General features: G+C 39.7%; 1 protein-coding gene across 5 annotated transcripts in view; it reads left to right on the top strand.

The window, feature by feature from the left end:
• The window catches only part of LOC138100655 (synaptojanin-1-like), a 55,096-nt gene that overhangs the window by 9,652 nt on the left and 26,550 nt on the right, over positions 1-18,894 (top strand). For all 5 annotated transcript variants that reach the window (XM_068998535.1, XM_068998539.1, XM_068998538.1 and 2 more), the window contains 10 exons: positions 4,823-4,909; positions 5,303-5,570; positions 6,682-6,907; positions 8,139-8,222; positions 8,773-8,834; positions 9,124-9,220; positions 10,494-10,663; positions 12,408-12,489; positions 13,654-13,806; positions 16,856-17,021. In XM_068998535.1, coding sequence (XP_068854636.1) covers positions 4,823-4,909; positions 5,303-5,570; positions 6,682-6,907; positions 8,139-8,222; positions 8,773-8,834; positions 9,124-9,220; positions 10,494-10,663; positions 12,408-12,489; positions 13,654-13,806; positions 16,856-17,021 — 1,395 coding nt within the window. The remainder of the gene's footprint in view (positions 1-4,822; positions 4,910-5,302; positions 5,571-6,681; positions 6,908-8,138; positions 8,223-8,772; positions 8,835-9,123; positions 9,221-10,493; positions 10,664-12,407; positions 12,490-13,653; positions 13,807-16,855; positions 17,022-18,894) is intronic.

Below are 18,894 nucleotides of genomic sequence, written 5' to 3'. Positions count from 1 at the left end.
GATTCCAGTCTGTCGCTGTACAAACTTCCAGGTATTGGTACAGATAATAGACAAAGTTAATTAAATACTGTCCCTTGGGAAAGATTTCCCATGTTTGTAAAATCTGTGTGGATAGATAGAAAAATGGTCAGATGAAGTATATATCAGTTTAAATCCAGAACAGCGGCACTTTAAACTGTCAAAAACTTCTGAGTTTTGATGATGGTGCTACTGCTTTTTAGACTTCAAAAATTGACAATACTGACCTCAAAACTGTTAGACATTTTTCCAAATATTTTAATAAATACTGGAGATTAAATAAGGTGTTTATACCTGATCATAGTTCTTACCTGTATGTAGAATGTATAATGTATGCAGAGCCTAGTGAAATACACTTTAGCATTAAAACTGATTCATCTCACTTGGTTCTGAGAGCCTTAGTGAACTGCACCTCCTGGAATATCCACGTACAGAAACTTGTCTTTGAAGTGGGCTAACAGAAAGGAATGAAAGCTTATTGATCCTTTAAACGTCATCTTAAAGGAAGCACATCTGTCATTTTGCTGAAGAAAGGATAACTGCATTAACCTTCCTCCCCTGTGCCCTCGGTGAGGCACTGCAAGATGATTCAGAGGATTTAGTTCAGCCTTGGTAGGAAATGCTGCACAGCTCAGATGGTGGGTGATTTTCGGTCTGCGTGCCATGTGCTGTTCCAGTCAGCCAAGTTGGAGGGAAGCAGGGAAAAGGGTCGAAGGGATAGTTCAGAAGTGGTGGTTGTGTAGCTGTTCAGTCTGAACGTGGAAGCAGCCCAGGCCATGCTTCTGCTGGAAGTGTTCTGTGTGGATTGACTAATGTTGCTGTGACCAAAATACCTTAGCAACACTTTGCTTTCTTTTGTACATTCAACACCTCTTTGGTCAGCACGGCCCTGGTAGCTGGAGTCTGAGGGGATCCTTCTCAAAGCCTGGTGAGAGCACCTGGGTTTAAATGTCAGCAGCTTCACTGCTGATTTGTTTAGAATTGTTTAGAATTTAGAGGGAGGATGTCATAGATCTATTTTTCTTATATTCCATATGAAATAGGCAGTATATTTATTCTTTGAAATAGGACTCTCTGAGATGTCTTACCTGGAAAGATTTCCCTGACTGGGCAGGAGTGTGTTCTTTCTCCCTCTTCCTGCTGGTGAGTCATCCCAAAATGAGTGGGAAGCTGTCTTTACTCCTGTCGGCTGCCGTGGAGAACATTCTGTCTGGGAAAACACTGAGCCGTGAGCATGCCGAGCAGGAGCATCACGCACATCATTGGACTTCGGTGTCAGAGGAAAGCTGAGGAGAGAGTGGGTGGGAGCAGGAGGAGGCACAGTGCCCACCTGGCCTCTCTGGAGCTGAAGTAAGAGCGGTATTAACCTGTGTGCAGCAGGCACCCTGGTGCCATGGTTAGCAGTGCTACTCAGACCACTTCTTAGTAAGAAAGTTATTCCAGGAATTTAAATCAAGGTGATCTCACCAGGCCTTGAAAAGCAATCTCGTGGCGTCCCCTCATCCCCAGCATCCTGATGTGAGCCAGTGTGAGGGGTGTGTCAATAAAAGAGGTATCAAAACTAATTAAACAGTTCTTTGGTTGGTTAATTTAATAAATGAAAGGTGGCGACGCCATTCTGATTTTAATGTCACCTCTGTGGTAATATTTAGGTGTTAGCTTTAATTTAAATACCAAAAATTTCACTGTCCTAATTTGTCAAAATCCTTGAAAGCCTCAAAACCAGATTGTGTTAATAAATTTTTCAGATTTTTTTTCAGATTTTTCAGATTCTACATCTTTTCAAGTGACAGTAGTGTGGACTTTTTCTCGTCTAATGTAAGTGAGAAGTCTTGGATCTGAAGGAAATGCACATAATTTCAGGATTGGGGTTTTGTTCCCATCTCAGAGTCCCATATTCTACCCGGAAGCTGTAACCACTAACTTGGAATGTGTTGTCTCATGGCAGCCTGGGAGCCCACCAAGAAGAGAACCCAACCGTAGAAAGCCTGCATGGTGACTTTTAATGTGATCTGAGCCTTTTAATTGTTAAAACTGGGAAACTGATTTCTGGATCTGGAATGAAGCAGGATACATGTTGAACCAGATTGTCCTGCAAACAGGATTGTTGATGGGGTTCCATTTGGGTCACCCTGGGAGGGTTGACATACTGCCTTCAAAATAATTGAATCGGTCACCTTTCTTAAATGACTCTGTGATTGATAAGGTGTGCTGATTACAGATGACATTTTTAAATGCTGTTATCTGTTAATCCTTAATAAATACTGACTTGAAATTTTGTTGTTTTTCTCTTGATACTGCAAATGGGGCTTTCTGGCTTTTTTCAGAGGTACATTACAAATGGATTTGAAAATCACTTCATAGGTGTTGTGGTTTTGTGGAGTTTTTTGTTACTTTGGTTTAGGTTTCTTAATATTGCTTGATAGTCATCATGAAAGCATAACATTTTTCCATTTTTGTAGGACTAAGGATAGGGGTCAGTAGGACTGGTGCCTTGAGCTTCTGGAGAGCAGACTTTGGCCTGTTGAGGAGACTGCATAGAGCCCCTTGGGAAGAGAATGGAAAGGAGTGTGGTGTAGCTATGTCTTCCTTATTTCATCTTGGTTTTCAGAAATTTCTAGTGCTTGTTCTCGGTGTTGTAACACTCCCGACCACTGAAAGTTCCTTGTTGTATGCTGCCCCGAAAGCAAAAGCCTGGAGTCGGTGAGCAAGGACCAGGGCAGGATGGAGGAAGGGATGCCATATTTGCCATTTTCCCCTGTGAATCTTGGCCTTAAGAAACAAATCGAGGTGGGAAAAGAGCAGGCAGTGTAAGATGGAAACACTTAGATGGTCACTGTGGAAAAGCTTGGAGTTCACACTGAATTAAGTCCAGTGTAACTGAAAACATGGCATAAAATGCTTTTGGTTGGTTCTTGGGCACTTTAAGAAAATAAGAATTCATTAGCCACGATAAGTTTCTCTATTTTTATTTGGTTGGTTGCTTTTGCAACCCTTTGCTGCTTTATTAGCCTTTGTTGGCCTTTCTTGTTGGTCTGAATTTGCAAAGCCCATGTTACTTCATTTACTTTGGGTGTTTACTTAGTAGGGCTTAATGAGGATATTCAGCATTCTCTGCAATGGAAAAAGAGAATAAATCCGTAGAAGACAGAAAAGGCATTGTTCTGACATGTCATTAAATCTCAGCAGGCACCTTTAAGAAAAATCCTGCAAGAGGTTTGAAACAAAACCTGATATTTCCATAATAGTTTCAAATATGGAGGAAGCTCACGGCAGCTTTTTGGTTATGGAAAGCTGAGTTTAGAAGAGTACACTGGCATCTTTAAACCCTTTCTAAAAAACAGATTGAAAGAATCAGGGTCTGAAGTTAAGAAGTTCTTTCCAGCCCAGTGGTTTTCTGGTTTAGAAAAATACGGTTTGGTGATGCTGACGAAATGTTTTTAGATTGGCTGCAGGTTCTTAACACTTACCCTGAGTGAGGACTTTGGAAATAAATCCTCCTGCTGCTATAACTCTTTTTTATTACATCTGTATTACAGTAATATTAGTGCAATAGGTATCAGTGCAATAAGGTAAAGAAACTTTTTAAAAATCCACTTACTGAAACATTGAATGGGGTTATCAAGCTGTGGTTAAATAATTGTTTGATCTATATTAAATTGTCTGATCCACTTCAGTAAAAGAGCTGGTGGAACAGAAGGGGTGGGCTTGTGCACAGGCAGGGCTATACTGAAATTAGGGAATACTTGTTAGGAAGAGAATTCTAAGCAAAAGAGTACTTTTTTTATTCTAAAGAAAATATAGGTTTTATTCTAAATGACATAGCTAGTGTGAGAGAGAGAGAGAGCACAGCAGAATGCCAGGGCAACAGGCATTTCAATTTACTCTTCTTCATGTCATATTCTGCAGTTTTTAGGGTCAAAGGGAAGTGGTGCTGATTCTCGGTACCCACAGAATCTTGATCCCTATAGATCCAGTGGCAAAGCTGAAATTGTCGGTCTTGCCCTTCTGGTGCAGTCTCGGTCACGAGAAGAAGCTCAGGATGGGTGGGATCCTGCTGCTCTCCAGCGTCTCTCAGCTGGCTCTGCAGCCAAGCTTGCGGGCCGGGCTGTTCTAGTGTTGATGAAAGGGCTAAAATGTACACTTTACTCCCAGGAGAGCAATGGCAGATACACTTCAATTTCTTCTACAATATGACAGGGTTGTTTTGGGTTTTTTTCCCAAAACTGTGAAAATTGTTGTCTTTCTAATTCATCTATGACATGGCTTTTAAATATCAGTTTTTGTGAACCTGAAAGAGTTTGGATTTGCTTGGAATGTATCTAAGATAGTTAAAATGCGCTTGTGATAATGTTTTTAGAGATAATACTGCCACATCATGGTTTTATTCTTGGAGAAAAAGGGTAATCTTTTCAGGAAAAAAGCAACATTTAGCACTAATTTTAATTGCAGGAGAGCATTCTCAGGCATCTTATTTGTCTGTGTTGTAGATCCTTTTTATAGGAGATGATGATGTTAAAAATGCCAGTGTACTTCTTTAATACCACTTGGAGTTTTTTGCAAGTCCTTTTTTTATTGCTTAAAGAGATAGCGTGATCATACTGTGTCATAGAATCACATCCTCATTTCCCATTATAAAGTGCCATATGCTCATACATTTTGATTTTTTTTTTTTTTTCCAGAAGCGTCACGTAAACACTGCTTTCGAAATCCCTCAGGTTTTCAGTTTGAAGTGGCTCGTTCTTGGTGCCATAGTATCGGGGCTTTTACATCAGCAAATCTTACTGTGGCTTTCTCTCCACAGCTTCTGCAGAAAAAGACACAATCAAGAATACATACTCCAAAGTCATGGATGCGTATGGCCTCTTGGGGGTGTTAAGATTAAACCTTGGTGAGTCAAATATGTAGAACTTGAATTTTTCATTTGGGGAAGAATACTGTGCTGCTCCTGTAAAACTGGATCTTTGCAACAGGAACCGGGCTTATTTTTTTCTATTTGGTTTTTTGTTTTGGTTTTTTCTTTGTAGAGTAACTTACAAGTTTGGAGCCCTCCCACAAATGAGGTAGTGGACAAAAATAACTTTTGGTTTTGCAATCCCTGTTCTTTGCAGTGTAGTTTCTCCTTTTCTTCTGTTGTACTTGGGAACATATTCTAGGTGTTGGTTCTTTTTGTACTTTTTTCAGGCAAACTGAGGTGGGCTTCCGTGCCTTTAGCACATAAATGAATCAACATCATACTATGCTAAGATCCATTCTCTTACCTGTGCCTTTCCTTGTTTTGCAGGAGACACACTGTTACATTATCTGGTTCTGGTAACAGGATGCATGTCTGTGGGAAAGATTCAGGACTCTGAAGTTTTCCGAGTTACTTCCACTGAGTTTGTGTCATTGCGAGTTGACCCAACAGATGAGGATCGTATTTCAGAAGTGCGCAAAGTGCTGAACTCCGGGAACTTTTATTTTGCATGGTCTGCAACTGGTGTCAGCTTAGACCTGAGTCTCAGTGCTCACCGCAGCATGCAGGAGCACAGTACTGACAATAGATTCTTTTGGTGAGTTCAGAGTTGGTTCAGCAGATGTTATGTAGAGTAATGAATCCTTCTACAAAGTAATGACTGGCAAGTTTTTGTCCTTGTCTTTCCCAGCTCTTACATGTACACTGTGGAACCCTTCTCCCACAAATCTTGAGGAGATAGAATAGCATTACTTGAACTCTTAAGGGCAGAAGTATGGTACTAATGACAGGATGTTTCTGTGACTGCTTTGAGTTTCTTAATTGGAAGACAGATTTTTTTACTGCTTATATTGTATTTTCATCTGAACATCTGCTGTAGTGTTTCAGTTTTGGTGCCTCTTAGTTCTTCATCAGTCGTGCCAGTTTCTTAAATGGGTGTGGTAATGAAGCGTCAAAGAAAAAAAAATACTGTTTTGTACATTCTGGATTCTAAAATGGTGGTATTTATAGGTAGGTTCCAAGGGGGTTTTCAACTTATGAAAGCACTTCAAGAGTTTTGTTACTCAGAAAATTGCTGATTTTATTGAGACGGCAGGTAGGCTCTGCTACAAAGTGCACTTTGCTTGGCTGCTGCACTCACTATTCTTTTACTGGATATTTTTGAATAAAGTATAAGTTTTCACATAAAGAGTTTTTGGTAGAAGGAATCCTGCTGTTTCTGCCAATCAACAGCTTAAATAATGCCAGTAATGCACACTGTCATGTCAGAAATTCTGGTCCCTTCAACCTTTGTTAAAAACACTCTGTGTGTCCAAGAACTTCAGAAGGGTGCTGAAGGCTTGGCTCTACACTGTTAGAACAGGTGAAAAGCTACATCCTTCCCTCTCTTCTGGCCAAAATACACCAAGCCAGCTCTGGCATATGAGCCAATGCTTCTCTAGTCTTTGCCGCTATTTCAGTCAGGTAGAGGAATCTGATCAAGTATAAGACAAAATTATGAAGGTAGAAAGTAAGCTCAGGTCTCTTGTAAACTTTGCTATTTCAGGGACATTTAAATGAGAGTTACATCACAAAACTATCACATGCCTATTTTCCTGTTCTTATTTGTGCTAGTAGATGTAAATTGTAAGGAGTTAGTAGTTGGCTTAACAGTTTGAGCTGGATTGTAATTCCTTCCACTTATTTGATGGTTGTTTTCTCCCTGATAGGAACCAGTCACTGCATTTACATCTGAAGCACTATGGTGTGAATTGTGATGACTGGTTGTTACGTCTCATGTGTGGAGGAGTGGAGATCAGGACAATTTATGCAGCTCACAAGCAGGCAAAGGCATGTCTCATTTCACGACTAAGCTGTGAACGGGCTGGCACCAGATTTAACGTCCGGGGAACAAATGATGATGGTCACGTTGCCAATTTCGTTGAAACAGAGCAGGTATGTTATGCTCCAGTGCCCATGGCTTGGCTGATGAGCCAGTATAAGCCTGCGTGTGGTTAGATTTTTTGCTCTAAATTGACAAATCTCAAGTCAAGCCTGACACCAGCAGATATTGGAATCGTTTCTTTGGTGCTAAATTAGGAAGCTAAGTAGGTTACATAACTTGATCATCTTGGTTTTTAGTGTGGCTTATGGTCAGGGCATGCCTGGGTCTGAGTTGCAGTAGCTTAAGAAGGTGCTGAACTCCTGTGGGTAGCCGTGCTTCCCCTGAGCCCCTTGAGCCGCATGGCAGCATGTGCTGCTTCTGGCCTGAGCTAATCTAAAGTAAAAGAAACGGGCAAAAGGGATTTTTGGCAAATACCAAAACACTGGTGTCTGGTGGCTCGGGAAAGATAAAAGCGTTCCACTTAGCACAGCTCCTCTGAAAGGCAGCTTGTAAAGCCGCTGTAATTCTGCTCCCTTGGATTTCATAGCTCTGCCCTCATTATACAGAAATGGGAGAACCTGCTAAATCTTTCTTTGCTGGCCTTCCTTGGCTCACTTTCCATGATAACCTATTCCCGAGGGGTTGTTCCTGCAGCCGTATTCATGCTTCTAGGTTTCTTTGGCTGACTCACTGACTCCTTCCAGAACCCAGGTGACTGAAGGAGGGCTTTGTCCAGGAAGAGCTCTGCTTCTACACCTCCAGTTTAAGGAGTTTAGTCAGAACGCTCTTGTTACACTTTCTCTGCCCGAGTTTCCTGGTGTGCCAATGTCACTGAGTGGCTGTGGCGTGTTATTCCACTTCAGGTGTCCTTTCCTGGATACTTCATGGACAGTGATATGTTGGTTTCTGATGCAGGAAATCTGTGCAAGTGTTCTGAGTAGGCTGCATGGTGATTTTCTGTGCATTGGTGTTTATTTTAACTGTTCCTGCAGGAAAGTCTTGCCAAGTTATTTAAAACATCTTACTCCTAGTGCAGAAGTTACTCAAGCCCAAATAATAAAAGCTGTATTTCCTTACACGTTGTGAATTGTGATTCTGCAAGGGAGCGTGAGAGCGATGGAACTTTTTGTAGGAATTGTTCAGAGAGGATGAAGACAAGTCTCGGAAACGCAGTATTTTAGCTTGTAGTGTGGAATGTGTAATACGTAAATATTTTATTTGCTCCACGTTTAGTTAAGGCTAAGAGGTCTAAAATCTTACACTGTGATAATTACTAATACTATGCTTTACTTCCCTTAACAGGTGATATATTTAGATGACTCTGTGTCATCTTTCATACAGATTCGAGGATCTGTTCCATTATTCTGGGAACAGCCAGGGCTGCAGGTAAGCAGGAGATAGATTTAATTATACAGATAATTCTTATTCGTGTCCTTTTAAACATCATCTTCTAGCCTTTGGGCTCTTCTTCACAGTTGCCTGTGAGGGTGAGGTGATTCTTTGGGAGCACGTTGGTGCTGTTGTGACTCACCAAGCCTGCTCTTCTCAAATCCAAAAGTTGCTTTGCAAAAAGAATGTCCATTCTTTTTTCCATGTCTTCTCTTTGAAGTTCTGACTTTTTCCCTCTTTTAAATGGATTATCTAAGGGTGTCCAAAGACTGTTTTCTTCTGAGTTGTTCTTGAGAAGAAGTCTTTTCAAGAAGTCAATAAGGATCAAGACCTACTGTAGTAGATTTTCATCACAATTTTCTTGAAAGAGGGACTGGTTCAGCAGCTACTACGATGACTCATTTTTTACAGGAAGGGTTAAAAAAAAGTTTGTGCCTTACAGGGACTCTAGGTTCTTTAGACATACCAGTATTTTGCAATAGAACTGCTGAAACGTTTACATGCCTTTTATTTAAAATTACAATTTAATGTCATCTCGGTGTCGTAGGTGGGATCCCATCGTGTCAGGATGTCAAGGGGTTTCGAGGCGAATGCACCAGCTTTTGACAGGTGAAAAATGTCTAAAGCTTTTGTTAATGCACTGCAAACCTCTCATAAGTTCTCCTGCATCACAGAGATGGGATACGTTATTCCAAAGGGGAGGCTTTGTCTGTACAAAAGTGGGATTCAGCAAAGCTGGGAACTGCCTGGGGATTGCTTATGCCTTTGAATGCTTCATTGGAAAGTGTGAATAAAATTTATATTGAATACTTTGCAACATCTCGCTCAGTGTTGCAGGTGTTGCTGTTCATTTTCTGCATGCCAGAAGATGACTGTGGAATTTTTCTTCTGTTAACAGGCATTTCCAAACCCTTAAAAATTTATATGGCAAGCAAATTATTGTAAATTTACTTGGGGCAAAAGAAGGGGAGCACATGCTCAGCAAAGCTTTCCAGGTGAGTGTGACAGTTCTTTCGCTGTACATATCCTTGGAATTTGCTTGTTTGCAATGAAGCTTTTACATAGCGTTTGGAACCAAATCCCAGGTATGCTGTGCTCTGGGAGCTAAGATTGGATTTATCATAACAGCACTGCTTAAGATACATGATGTGAAATGAATTGTTAAAAGCTCTCTACATGATTCCTCTTTGATTCTGTTCAGATTGGTTACTGTACTGAAAAACTACTAACAGCAACATAGACAGTGTTGAGGGATTTTAAGTTATTTTCATATTTCATGCTTACTAGTGTCTTATTGAGAACATAAGTCTTTTTTACCCTATAAAATTGATGAATAAATACATTATACTTTATGATATTTAATGCTGTGATATTTCTTTTAAGGATATTTCTTTTGGAATAAATGGGTAAATCCCTTAATATTCTTTTAAAAACACAATCTGTCACCTTAAACATGGATGCTGCTTTGTGATTAGCAGGAAATGTTGGTTCAGGAGATGTTAACTATAAGTGGCCGCTTTCATTAAATCCCACTGGTTAGTTTAAAAGACAACGTCGGAACACTCTTGTTACGCTTTCTCTGCCTGAACCTTGCAGTTCATAAATACCAACCATTTGAGGAGCTCTGTCTGAAGCCAGAGAACATGGCAGTAGCCATCCTTCTCCCTTTTCCCTCTGTGTTGTAGTGATTGAATAGCTTGGGGCATTCACTGGGCTATTTCCTGTATCCAGCCCTCCTGGTAGGATACAGGAGGGTTCCCAGATGTGCATCGATACACAGGGCTTTGCCAACACTGTCTGAGCACTTAAGGGTTTTTCAGGAAATATTAGGGAAAGCTTTGCTCAAGCCACTCTCCACAGCAACCTAAATAATTTGGGTGGGTTTTTTATCAGTAGTAGTTGTTGAAGTGTTTACTTAATCCCCATTGCTGATAGGCATGTCAGTGACTGTTGGTGAAAAGGGGTTTCACTGAAACAACCTTGTGCAGGTGAAAGCATTTGACGGCAGAAGAGGCTGTGGGCTGCCTTGGTGACCCCTGGGGTAGTAAGGGAAAAACCTGACTTTGTGACAAGGGAAACAAAAATACACATGGAATGTTAATCAGTTCTGAGTGATTTGTTTCAATGGTGGTAAAAATGGTTTCATTTTACCTAATAGAAAGCAAATAAAACAACTTTAAAAATATTTGTAGTCTTTTGTTTAGCTCCTACTTCTGTATGTTGAGGTACTGGTATATTTATACTTTTTTTTTCTGTTTACAATGCCAGAGCCATTTGAAAGCATCTGAACATTCAGCTGATATCAAAATGGTGAACTTTGACTATCATCAAATGGTTAAAGGTGGAAAGGCAGAAAAACTACACAGTGTGCTTAAACCTCAAGTCCAGAAATTCTTAGAGTGTGGATTTTTTTATTTTGATGGAAAGGAAGTGAAAAGGTTTGTGTGTATAACTTCCGTACATTTCCTCAGATTAAACTGTGGTGCTGGGATGTGTTTCACCCCTCAGCAAGAAGATAAGAGAAAGAATGTTGCTTCTGTTATTGTGGTTTTAGTGTATCCTGGATGATGCTTAACAGCTGAAATATGAGTCACTTATTTTACTCTGGTAAGATCTTGTTTCATTCTGTGTATGCTCTAAAAATTTTCAAGGAAGATCTCTGTGAGACATTCAAGGAGCAAGAATTAATTTCAGGCCTTTGACCTCACAATTTTGTGAAAATGGTCAATTGTCCTTTTTCTGGCGAGCAGCCACATGGGATTAATGACTATTTTTCTACCTTCCTGTATAACATGCTGAGTATTCCCCTCAGTGATGGAACATACCGTTTTCTGTGTGTTGTGAATGTTCGTGTTCAGGGCAGTGTTTTTGACTTGCACCTGGATCCCGTGCTTGAGAGATTCCTTTCTCTCAAGGCAGGATTGAGATGCATGTTTCCTGCTCTGCTCTGTACTTGTTCCTGATTCCTGGAGCAAAGGCTGTGCTTATCTTGACAGGAAAAGAGAAGCAGGGCAAGAAATAGGCAACATTCCTTCTCTTCTCCCTTCCACACCCTTCCTCCTTTTAACTCGTGCGGAGCAAAGTGCTGAGTGAGGTTCTCCCTGAGAAAGAGTTGCTGAATGATGAGGGGATGAGCTCCAAACAGCTTTAAAAGTGGCATGTGTTTTTTTATTGGGCGATTCAAATAATGCCATCATAAATCAAAATGCAACAGACTGAAAGCAAAACAAAAAATGGTGGCTTGTGACAGCTCAAAGACTTGTGTTTATAAAATATACAGTTAAAATGCTTGTGAGTTCATGGACCGTCTCTTTTGGGAAATGTCAGGCTTTTTGCTTTGTACTTCAAATCAAATGCAGAGATAGTAATGCCAAAGGAAAAAAAAAAAGTCTTGAAGAAAGTTCTTCAGAACTTGCTGCAGCTTGTGGTTAGTTCTCCAAGTAAAGGTGCTGAAACCATACTGACCTTGACGCACGAAGTGGGTAGTGGGAGTGACAAAAGTAAGGGATAAGTGTGTGTCCTTGGGAGAGTCACTGGAATTTTGTACTCCTGGCTGAGCAAGCAGCACATGGATGCTGATTGACATGATCCTTTTGAGAGGTTTCTAGCAGGAGTTAACTGGGCTTCTCCCAAAGGAAGTGGAGCAGTTCTGAGTGCCTGAGGGCCTCAAACATCACTTGAGCTAAAGGGGAGAGGCTTGTTTTTAATTTTTGTGAGCAAGTAATGAGGAGTTGGAATTGGCTTTAGTTATATCACAAATTCTTGTTACTTTTAGTTAAACAAATTTGATAGCTGTTTCAGTAATTTTTTTTCCATTTTTGTTGTAACTTAAGAGTTACTTCTCTCTGAGGTTCTTTGTAAGTGTGTTAGTTGAATTGTTTGAAAAGAAAACTTAATCCTGCATAACACTTAAACCAACCAAGCAAGGAGGATTGGGAGAAACTGAAGCAGAAGGACTACTGTTATTTGCAGAAAATGCCTGAGCTGTGTTGAGTGAGCACTTGAAGATCACCCTCTGTTGCTGACACGTTTTTAAATATCCTTGTGGGGCAGGAATGTCGCACTGACAATGCCCTGATTTACTGCTCTGGTTCAGATCTCCCTGTTCCTGCCTCTGTTGAGGAGATGTGTGTTAGATGAGTTGTTTCAGTTGTTTTCCCTCTCCCGTTGTCCTTGGCACAGATCCCAGAGCGGCACTGTCAGGACCAACTGCTTGGACTGTCTGGATAGAACAAACAGTGTGCAGGCCTTCTTTGGCTTGGAGGTAGGAAACTCACATCCAGCTGCTGTTTCTGGGGTACTTAGGCTGTAAAAGTAGTGTCACATTCCCTAGGAAAGGTGAATGAACTTTTCATGGGTGAATTTGTAGAGTGAGATGCTCTGACTTCTGAGAGAAGACTTTCAGCATGTTTGAAAGTGAAAAAGTATGGGTGCTGTAAGGCCAAACCTAGAAAAGTCATGATTCTTCTGTTTTCTGAATTTTAGTTATTTAAAATGCTCTTTTTAAGAGGAATTTCTGTGAGAGTTGTACAAGGCATTGGTTGTAAAACAGACATATCTGATTCTGGAATATGTAGTGCTTGGCTGCTGCATTAACACAAGCTTTCTATGGCATAAGAATAAATCTTTCTACACTCTTGATGTGTGGAGTACTTACACGTCAAACTTAGCTTTGTAGGTCTGTTTTTTCCTTTCTCACCCTTCTAAGAACTGGATAAAGATAACTTTTTAAACCCATTGTGCCAGATTTTTCAGCAATGAGAATTAAAATATGATTTCAGCTAAAGTATGAGAGCTAAAAGCATAAAACTAATTAATAAGAAGGGAAATGGTTAATCCTGAAGAACTGCTTACTTAATTTTAAAATTCTATTAAATGAGATATATGAATTCTTATTTTATTTAGTACAGTTAGATACTTAAAATAACAGTACTGAACTCTGGATGACCCCCTGAAATAAGAGCAAGCACCCAATTTCTAAAACGTCTTGCTTATTTCTTCCTGTTTTTGTCTTGTAAGTTTCCTTTTGTATCTTTCGTTGATTCCTGTCCAGCCTTCAGAATTTTGCTTTCGTGTGTCCATTCTTGCTGTCAGACACCCTGAGGTTTTAAAGATTTTTGAAAGCTCTTGAAAATAGCTTTTGTGTTTAGTTTGGTGAACTTTAAGATGAAAATATGTACAAATCCGCTAGATAATTATTTTCCTTTTTTACTACCTATCTTCAAAAGAAAATGAGGTGTTGGTGCTAATTACATGTATGATGCAGCCTTTCAAGCGTGATATGGTGACAGTTTGCTTGGAATGATGCATATAAACCCAAGATTTGTGGAGTTTTATGCATATATGCTGAAAAATAGGATGTGCCTTTTAACAAATATATTTAAAGATTTTATTTTTTTTTTGCTGATGTTGTCTTCACCTGTTGCAGATGCTGACAAAACAGCTGGAGGTATTAGGATTAGCTGAGAAGCCTCAGTTAGTTACTCGCTTTCAGGAAGTTTTCCGATCCATGTGGTCTGTGAATGGTGATTCTGTCAGTAAAATTTATGCTGGAACTGGAGCCCTTGAAGGAAAGGCCAAGGTAAAGTACATCCTTTCAAATGTTTTAGCAGTGTTCACTCTGGGTTTTAATAAATTCTGCCATTAATATAGCAATGGTGAGATTCTCTCTTTAAAAAATGTGTTCTTTGTAATCCTAAAACAATCCCAAACAAAAGGCAACCAACCGAAAAAATTAACTTCAAATGGTTGGTTCTGTTGATAAGCAGGTCACGTTCCTGTACATCCCTTCCTAGGCGTGCTCCTGCCTCCCAGATAACACCATTCTGTGTAAAGGATAAGGCTCAAATCTTCCATTTCTTTAGAACATAGTTTGGAAAAGTGTGTATTCAAATCGGCTTTAGTTTCTTTTGATCCTTTTCACGTGTCTCTCTGTGCCTCTGCTGTTATTTCATTCACTGTATCTCCTTTTCAAGTGTGTTTGATATGATGTTGTTTGTGTTTTTAGTGTTTAATAGTGTTAATGCTAAACAAGTTGTAGCTGGTGGGTTTTGTTTGAATGTTTGTCCAGCTTTTTCTTTTTAGTTCTGCAGTTACTGAAAAAAACCACAAATTTCGTTTCTACCCTGCTTTCTAACGCTGTGACAATTCTGTGTTCCATGACAGTGTAATGTTTCTCTTCAGCTTGTTTTGTCTTGGTTGATGCCTGGGTTGTTCCCATGTTCTAATGCTGTCTTTTGGGTTTTTTTCCTCAAAATGTTGCTTTTTTGTTTCCCTAATCCTGTCCCTTGCCAAGTGATACGTGTCAAGACAAACAAATGTTGGACTGTAGCAATTTTTGCCTTTAGTTACTTCAAAAACATCTTTTCACACTGTTCTTTCTGCTGAAGAATGTGCTGCTTTTCATTCCATGTTACAGCCGATGTACCCATAGCCAACTGTTTTGGATTTTCCATCATTTGTTCATTCACACTGTGCCAGGGTCCTTCTCTGCTCATGTAGGAGGTATCACAGCAAAACACATAAGAACAAAAGAGCTCAGATAAACTTGTTGCTTATTCTGCCCCTTGACTGATGCATACAAGACTTCTTCATTTGGGAATTGCTTGTATTTTACTATAGAGTGGAATTTGGTTCAAGATGTTTAGTTTTATTTTCTCACAAAAATGTCACCCAGACTGCCAGGAAAACAGCAGTAAGTATTTTATGGAGTGTCTCCCCTTGTCTTGACTTTCCCATTCAACCTTCTTCATTCCTTTTCCTAAATTAATAGTTTTCTATTTCATCTAGTTCATTTGGCTATTTTTTTTTTTTTTTTACTTTTAAAAATGCATTTAATGTATTTACATTTCCATTTTTAATGTTTAAAACATAGAGTAGATGTCCTGGTTCCAGACTGTTAAACCACGACAGTACATTTACTCTGCTGTCTTTAGAATAATGCTGGATCCCTGCCCCGGGACACCTCTAATTAGTACCACATCTCATAAATCAGACCCAGCATCTCTGACACAAGTCCTTTCTATTCAAAGAGGATGTTTAATGCTTGCAAAGCCATACAATACTTGCTCTTGTTTCAATGCACATGATGCAGTATGTTTTTGAGTACTCTCAGTATATACTTCAAAATGCAGTTTTTAAATTGCATTCTCGTTTCTCAGATGAAAAGTTTGATACTTGAAATTGTTCCATTTCTTACTTGTCAGTTTGATTCTTCAAAGCCCATGGGTACTTAGAAGTAAAATTGCAGAAATTTCACATAGGAGAAAATTATTTTAACCCTAAACATGTTAGTATACATTTCTATACTGAAAACCAGTTCTTTTTAAAGTATTTCAATGCTTGTTACATCTAACTCCTTACCTGCTCTTTTTTTTGCTTTCTCTGGGTTCCTTTCAATTAATTGCCTGATATGTGAATGGTGAGTGTGGTTTTGGATCATCAGTTGTATGTTGTCTGCCAGGAAGGGAGCACATCCTATCAAAATCCTGTTGCAGTAGGGTGCTCTCTGCACCTCATCCCCATTGTCTGCCAAAGTCGTGGTGTCAATTTACTTCCACTTAGCCTTGCCAAAAGAGTAGCTTCTGTCTTGTCTAGCACAAGTCATAGAACTAAATCCTATGGTAGTTTTATTAAGCTTTTGCCTTCTTTTCACATGCATTTAATAGGCTTTCATGGACAATGCAAGCTGTAAACTTGGGAGTATTTTTTTATAATGACACAATCCCATGCAGCATCCCTGATGGATCACAGTCTGTATTTCATGTACCTGCAGTAGTGTGTGTTTACAGACACCTCACAGGCAAAGTACATGCAACAGCATGTGTAATCAGAATGGTGCTTTTGTGTGCCCACGTCAACACTGTGAGGTTTGGAATTGAGTATGAGGCTGCATTACATGTTAGTTACGTTATCCTTTAGGTCTGTGTGACCCTCGGGTACATCTGCAGCAGCAGCACATTTTTCTGGAGACTCTTGTTTAGCCCAGCTGTGGACACTGTTCCTCTGCAGTGCGAATTAGTCAGGCCAGAGTGTGCGGAGACGGTGTCCGGGTGTGTCTGTAGCCATGGATTAGTGTCTGTGTTCCTTCTGGGATACTGCATGAGACTTTGCATGTTATTTCAACAAGGGGTTTTAAGTCGAAGCTCTCTCTGTTTTTTTTAACATGGTTATTCCAGAATGTGACTTCCGAACTCCTATGTGCATAAACATATACATTCATGTATCATGGCATTTGGACTTGAGCGCTTGCTCATCTCTCACTATTTGGGAAAAAGCCCAAAATCCCTGTCGTGGTCTAAACATAGCACTGTATCAAATTAATTTTTAAAGACCATGGGTTTAGGAAAAAAAAAAAATTCCCCTCCCTGCAGTATTTTATTTTATTTAGTTTAATTTAAATCTGCTTGTTAGATACCCCTTGTAGGTGTTACTGTGTTGTTTACCATTTGGGGGGGGGGGAAGCACATGTAGCACAGTAGGCTCAGACAACTTGATTTAACACTTAAAGAAGAAAATTACCTTAGCCCTTAAAATCATTAACACAGTTTACATATATGTGACTGAATATTGCCAATGTATTATGAGCAGTGTCCAACATAAAATATTTTATACGTGTTCCTCTCTAACAGGCTGGAAAGCTGAAGGATGGTGCTCGTTCTGTGACCAGAACGATCCAAAATAACTTTTTTGATAGCTCCAAGCAGGAGGCCATTGATGTTTTGTTATTGGGAAATACCCTAAATAGTGATTTAGCAGATAAAGCACGGGCTCTCTTAACCACCAGCAGTTTACGCGGTATGTGTCTTTCAGGATTTTAATCTCTGATAACTATTTGGTGTAAAAAAAGCTGTATAGAGTTTGTTTTCAAAGCACTGTTGGAAAGTATAAATGCTATTTTATGTTTTCTTGGCTTACTAAAAGACGAAAGTTACTTCTGCTTTACTAATAGTGGCAAACTAATGTGCTGCAGAAATTTCTTTACCTGTGTATGATTTGCAGGTGAAGTTCTGCATCAAAACCAGAGATATTTTGATGAGAAACTCTGCTTGTGCAGAGCAGCCACATGAGTCTTGAGGGTTTGGTACCAGGAAGGTGGTTCCCCTCCTGAGAACAGGGTACTGAACCAGAATCCTACATCCCCAAAGAGATATGTAGCCTCTGTGGTCCCCCGGACTGCAGTCAATCCCATCTTCGGCAGGTCTGGTGGACAAGAAGACAGTGGCTCAGTTGTAGGGCTGCGTTCAGTCCTCTCCTGGGACATAAAAAATACAGGAGCTTGTATTTGGGCAAAGAAGGAACTTAAATTTGAGTCTTGTTTCCAAGATCCCGAGTAATAATGTTCTGGGTTACTGCAATTTTTAGGGGTTAATAACGTTCTTAAATTTTCCTTTTCATTTTTTTTTCCTTCCCCCTGACCCATCTCAACCTAGAATGAGGAAGAGCATGTCAAAGCGTCAGTGAAAATCTCTGTCTCTAGAAGCAAATCATTGCCTAGTTGTAGTCTTCATCTCGAGAGTCCACACCTTCATCTGATGTGGAATCTGAGTGGTTTTGTCCCATTTGTTTAGCACAAGGTTTCGTGTTATTGTAACTTTTCTTATATCTGAAACCTGCTAAATTGACCTTACCTCAAAATTAGATAAAATTTGTTTTCATTTCTTCTCACTTTTCCTGCGAATGTGAGCTACCCTTTCCACGTTGGCAGCTCCTGACAGCTGAGGAGCGTTAATCCCTCTTCCCTGAGATGTCTCTGCATTCTCTGCTAGGTGTCAAGTTAACTAGTGGGGTACTTCAACATGTGTGAATCCATTATTAATAAAGAAGGAAAAGAGAATTTGCTAATCCTGTTGTGAAACACTGTAGATTTTGCAGCATAAAACGTGCTTTAACTGATGCAAATGGTTATGTGTAATAAACTGTGTATTAACAGCATGTTTTCTCACACACTGCTGGAAAATCCTGAAAAGCAATGACTTATTTGACTAATCTTTTCTTGTTTCCCTCTTACTGCATCCGTAGTTTCAGAGCAATCATTACAATCAGGTATAGTATAGTACAGTAAAATAAGCTGTAAATACCTGACTAGCAGTCGTTGTCCTCTGGCTTTTCTTGTGTCTGTGTAATATTTGGCTGTGGGCTCACATTTTCCTGGTGGTGTTTGGATCTGACATTCCTGTGTCGTAACATCCTTTAATCCAAGAAAGTGAGAATCGAGGAGCTGAAAAATGTTGCAGTTGAACTTGGGTGCAAGTTAGGAAATGAGGTAACCAATTTGCAGGGGTTTATTTTTGCAAATGCTCTGGCCGTAAAGGAATTTGCCTTTTTATTTGGAAGCTTCTGTATTTTTTGCTTTGTTTAGGGTAAGAGGTAAAATTCTTCAGTACAATTCTTTATTTCATCTTAATTGCTGCTAGAAGGCTCCACATGCACGTATTCGTGCAGGAAACTAGTCAGCTGTGCAGCACCTCGTGTTCTTGTTCCCAGAACACATTATTTAAAATAAAATATTTCTAATGCTCTTCTATTCACATTTTATTGTGTGTTGAGCAAATTTAAATGGCCTTTACATGTGCCAATTTTGCTTTTCCTATATGTGTTTTACTCTACCTACTTAACTCTTAGAGAGTATCTAAAGAATGAAATCTGAGTCACAAGTAATGTCTGTCTG

This window comes from Aphelocoma coerulescens, unplaced genomic scaffold (assembly GCF_041296385.1).
Source record: "Aphelocoma coerulescens isolate FSJ_1873_10779 unplaced genomic scaffold, UR_Acoe_1.0 HiC_scaffold_123, whole genome shotgun sequence".
NCBI classification, from domain to species: domain Eukaryota; kingdom Metazoa; phylum Chordata; class Aves; order Passeriformes; family Corvidae; genus Aphelocoma; species Aphelocoma coerulescens.
Note: the sequence above shows the minus strand (reverse complement) of the source record. Positions and strands in the feature narration are given on the sequence as shown.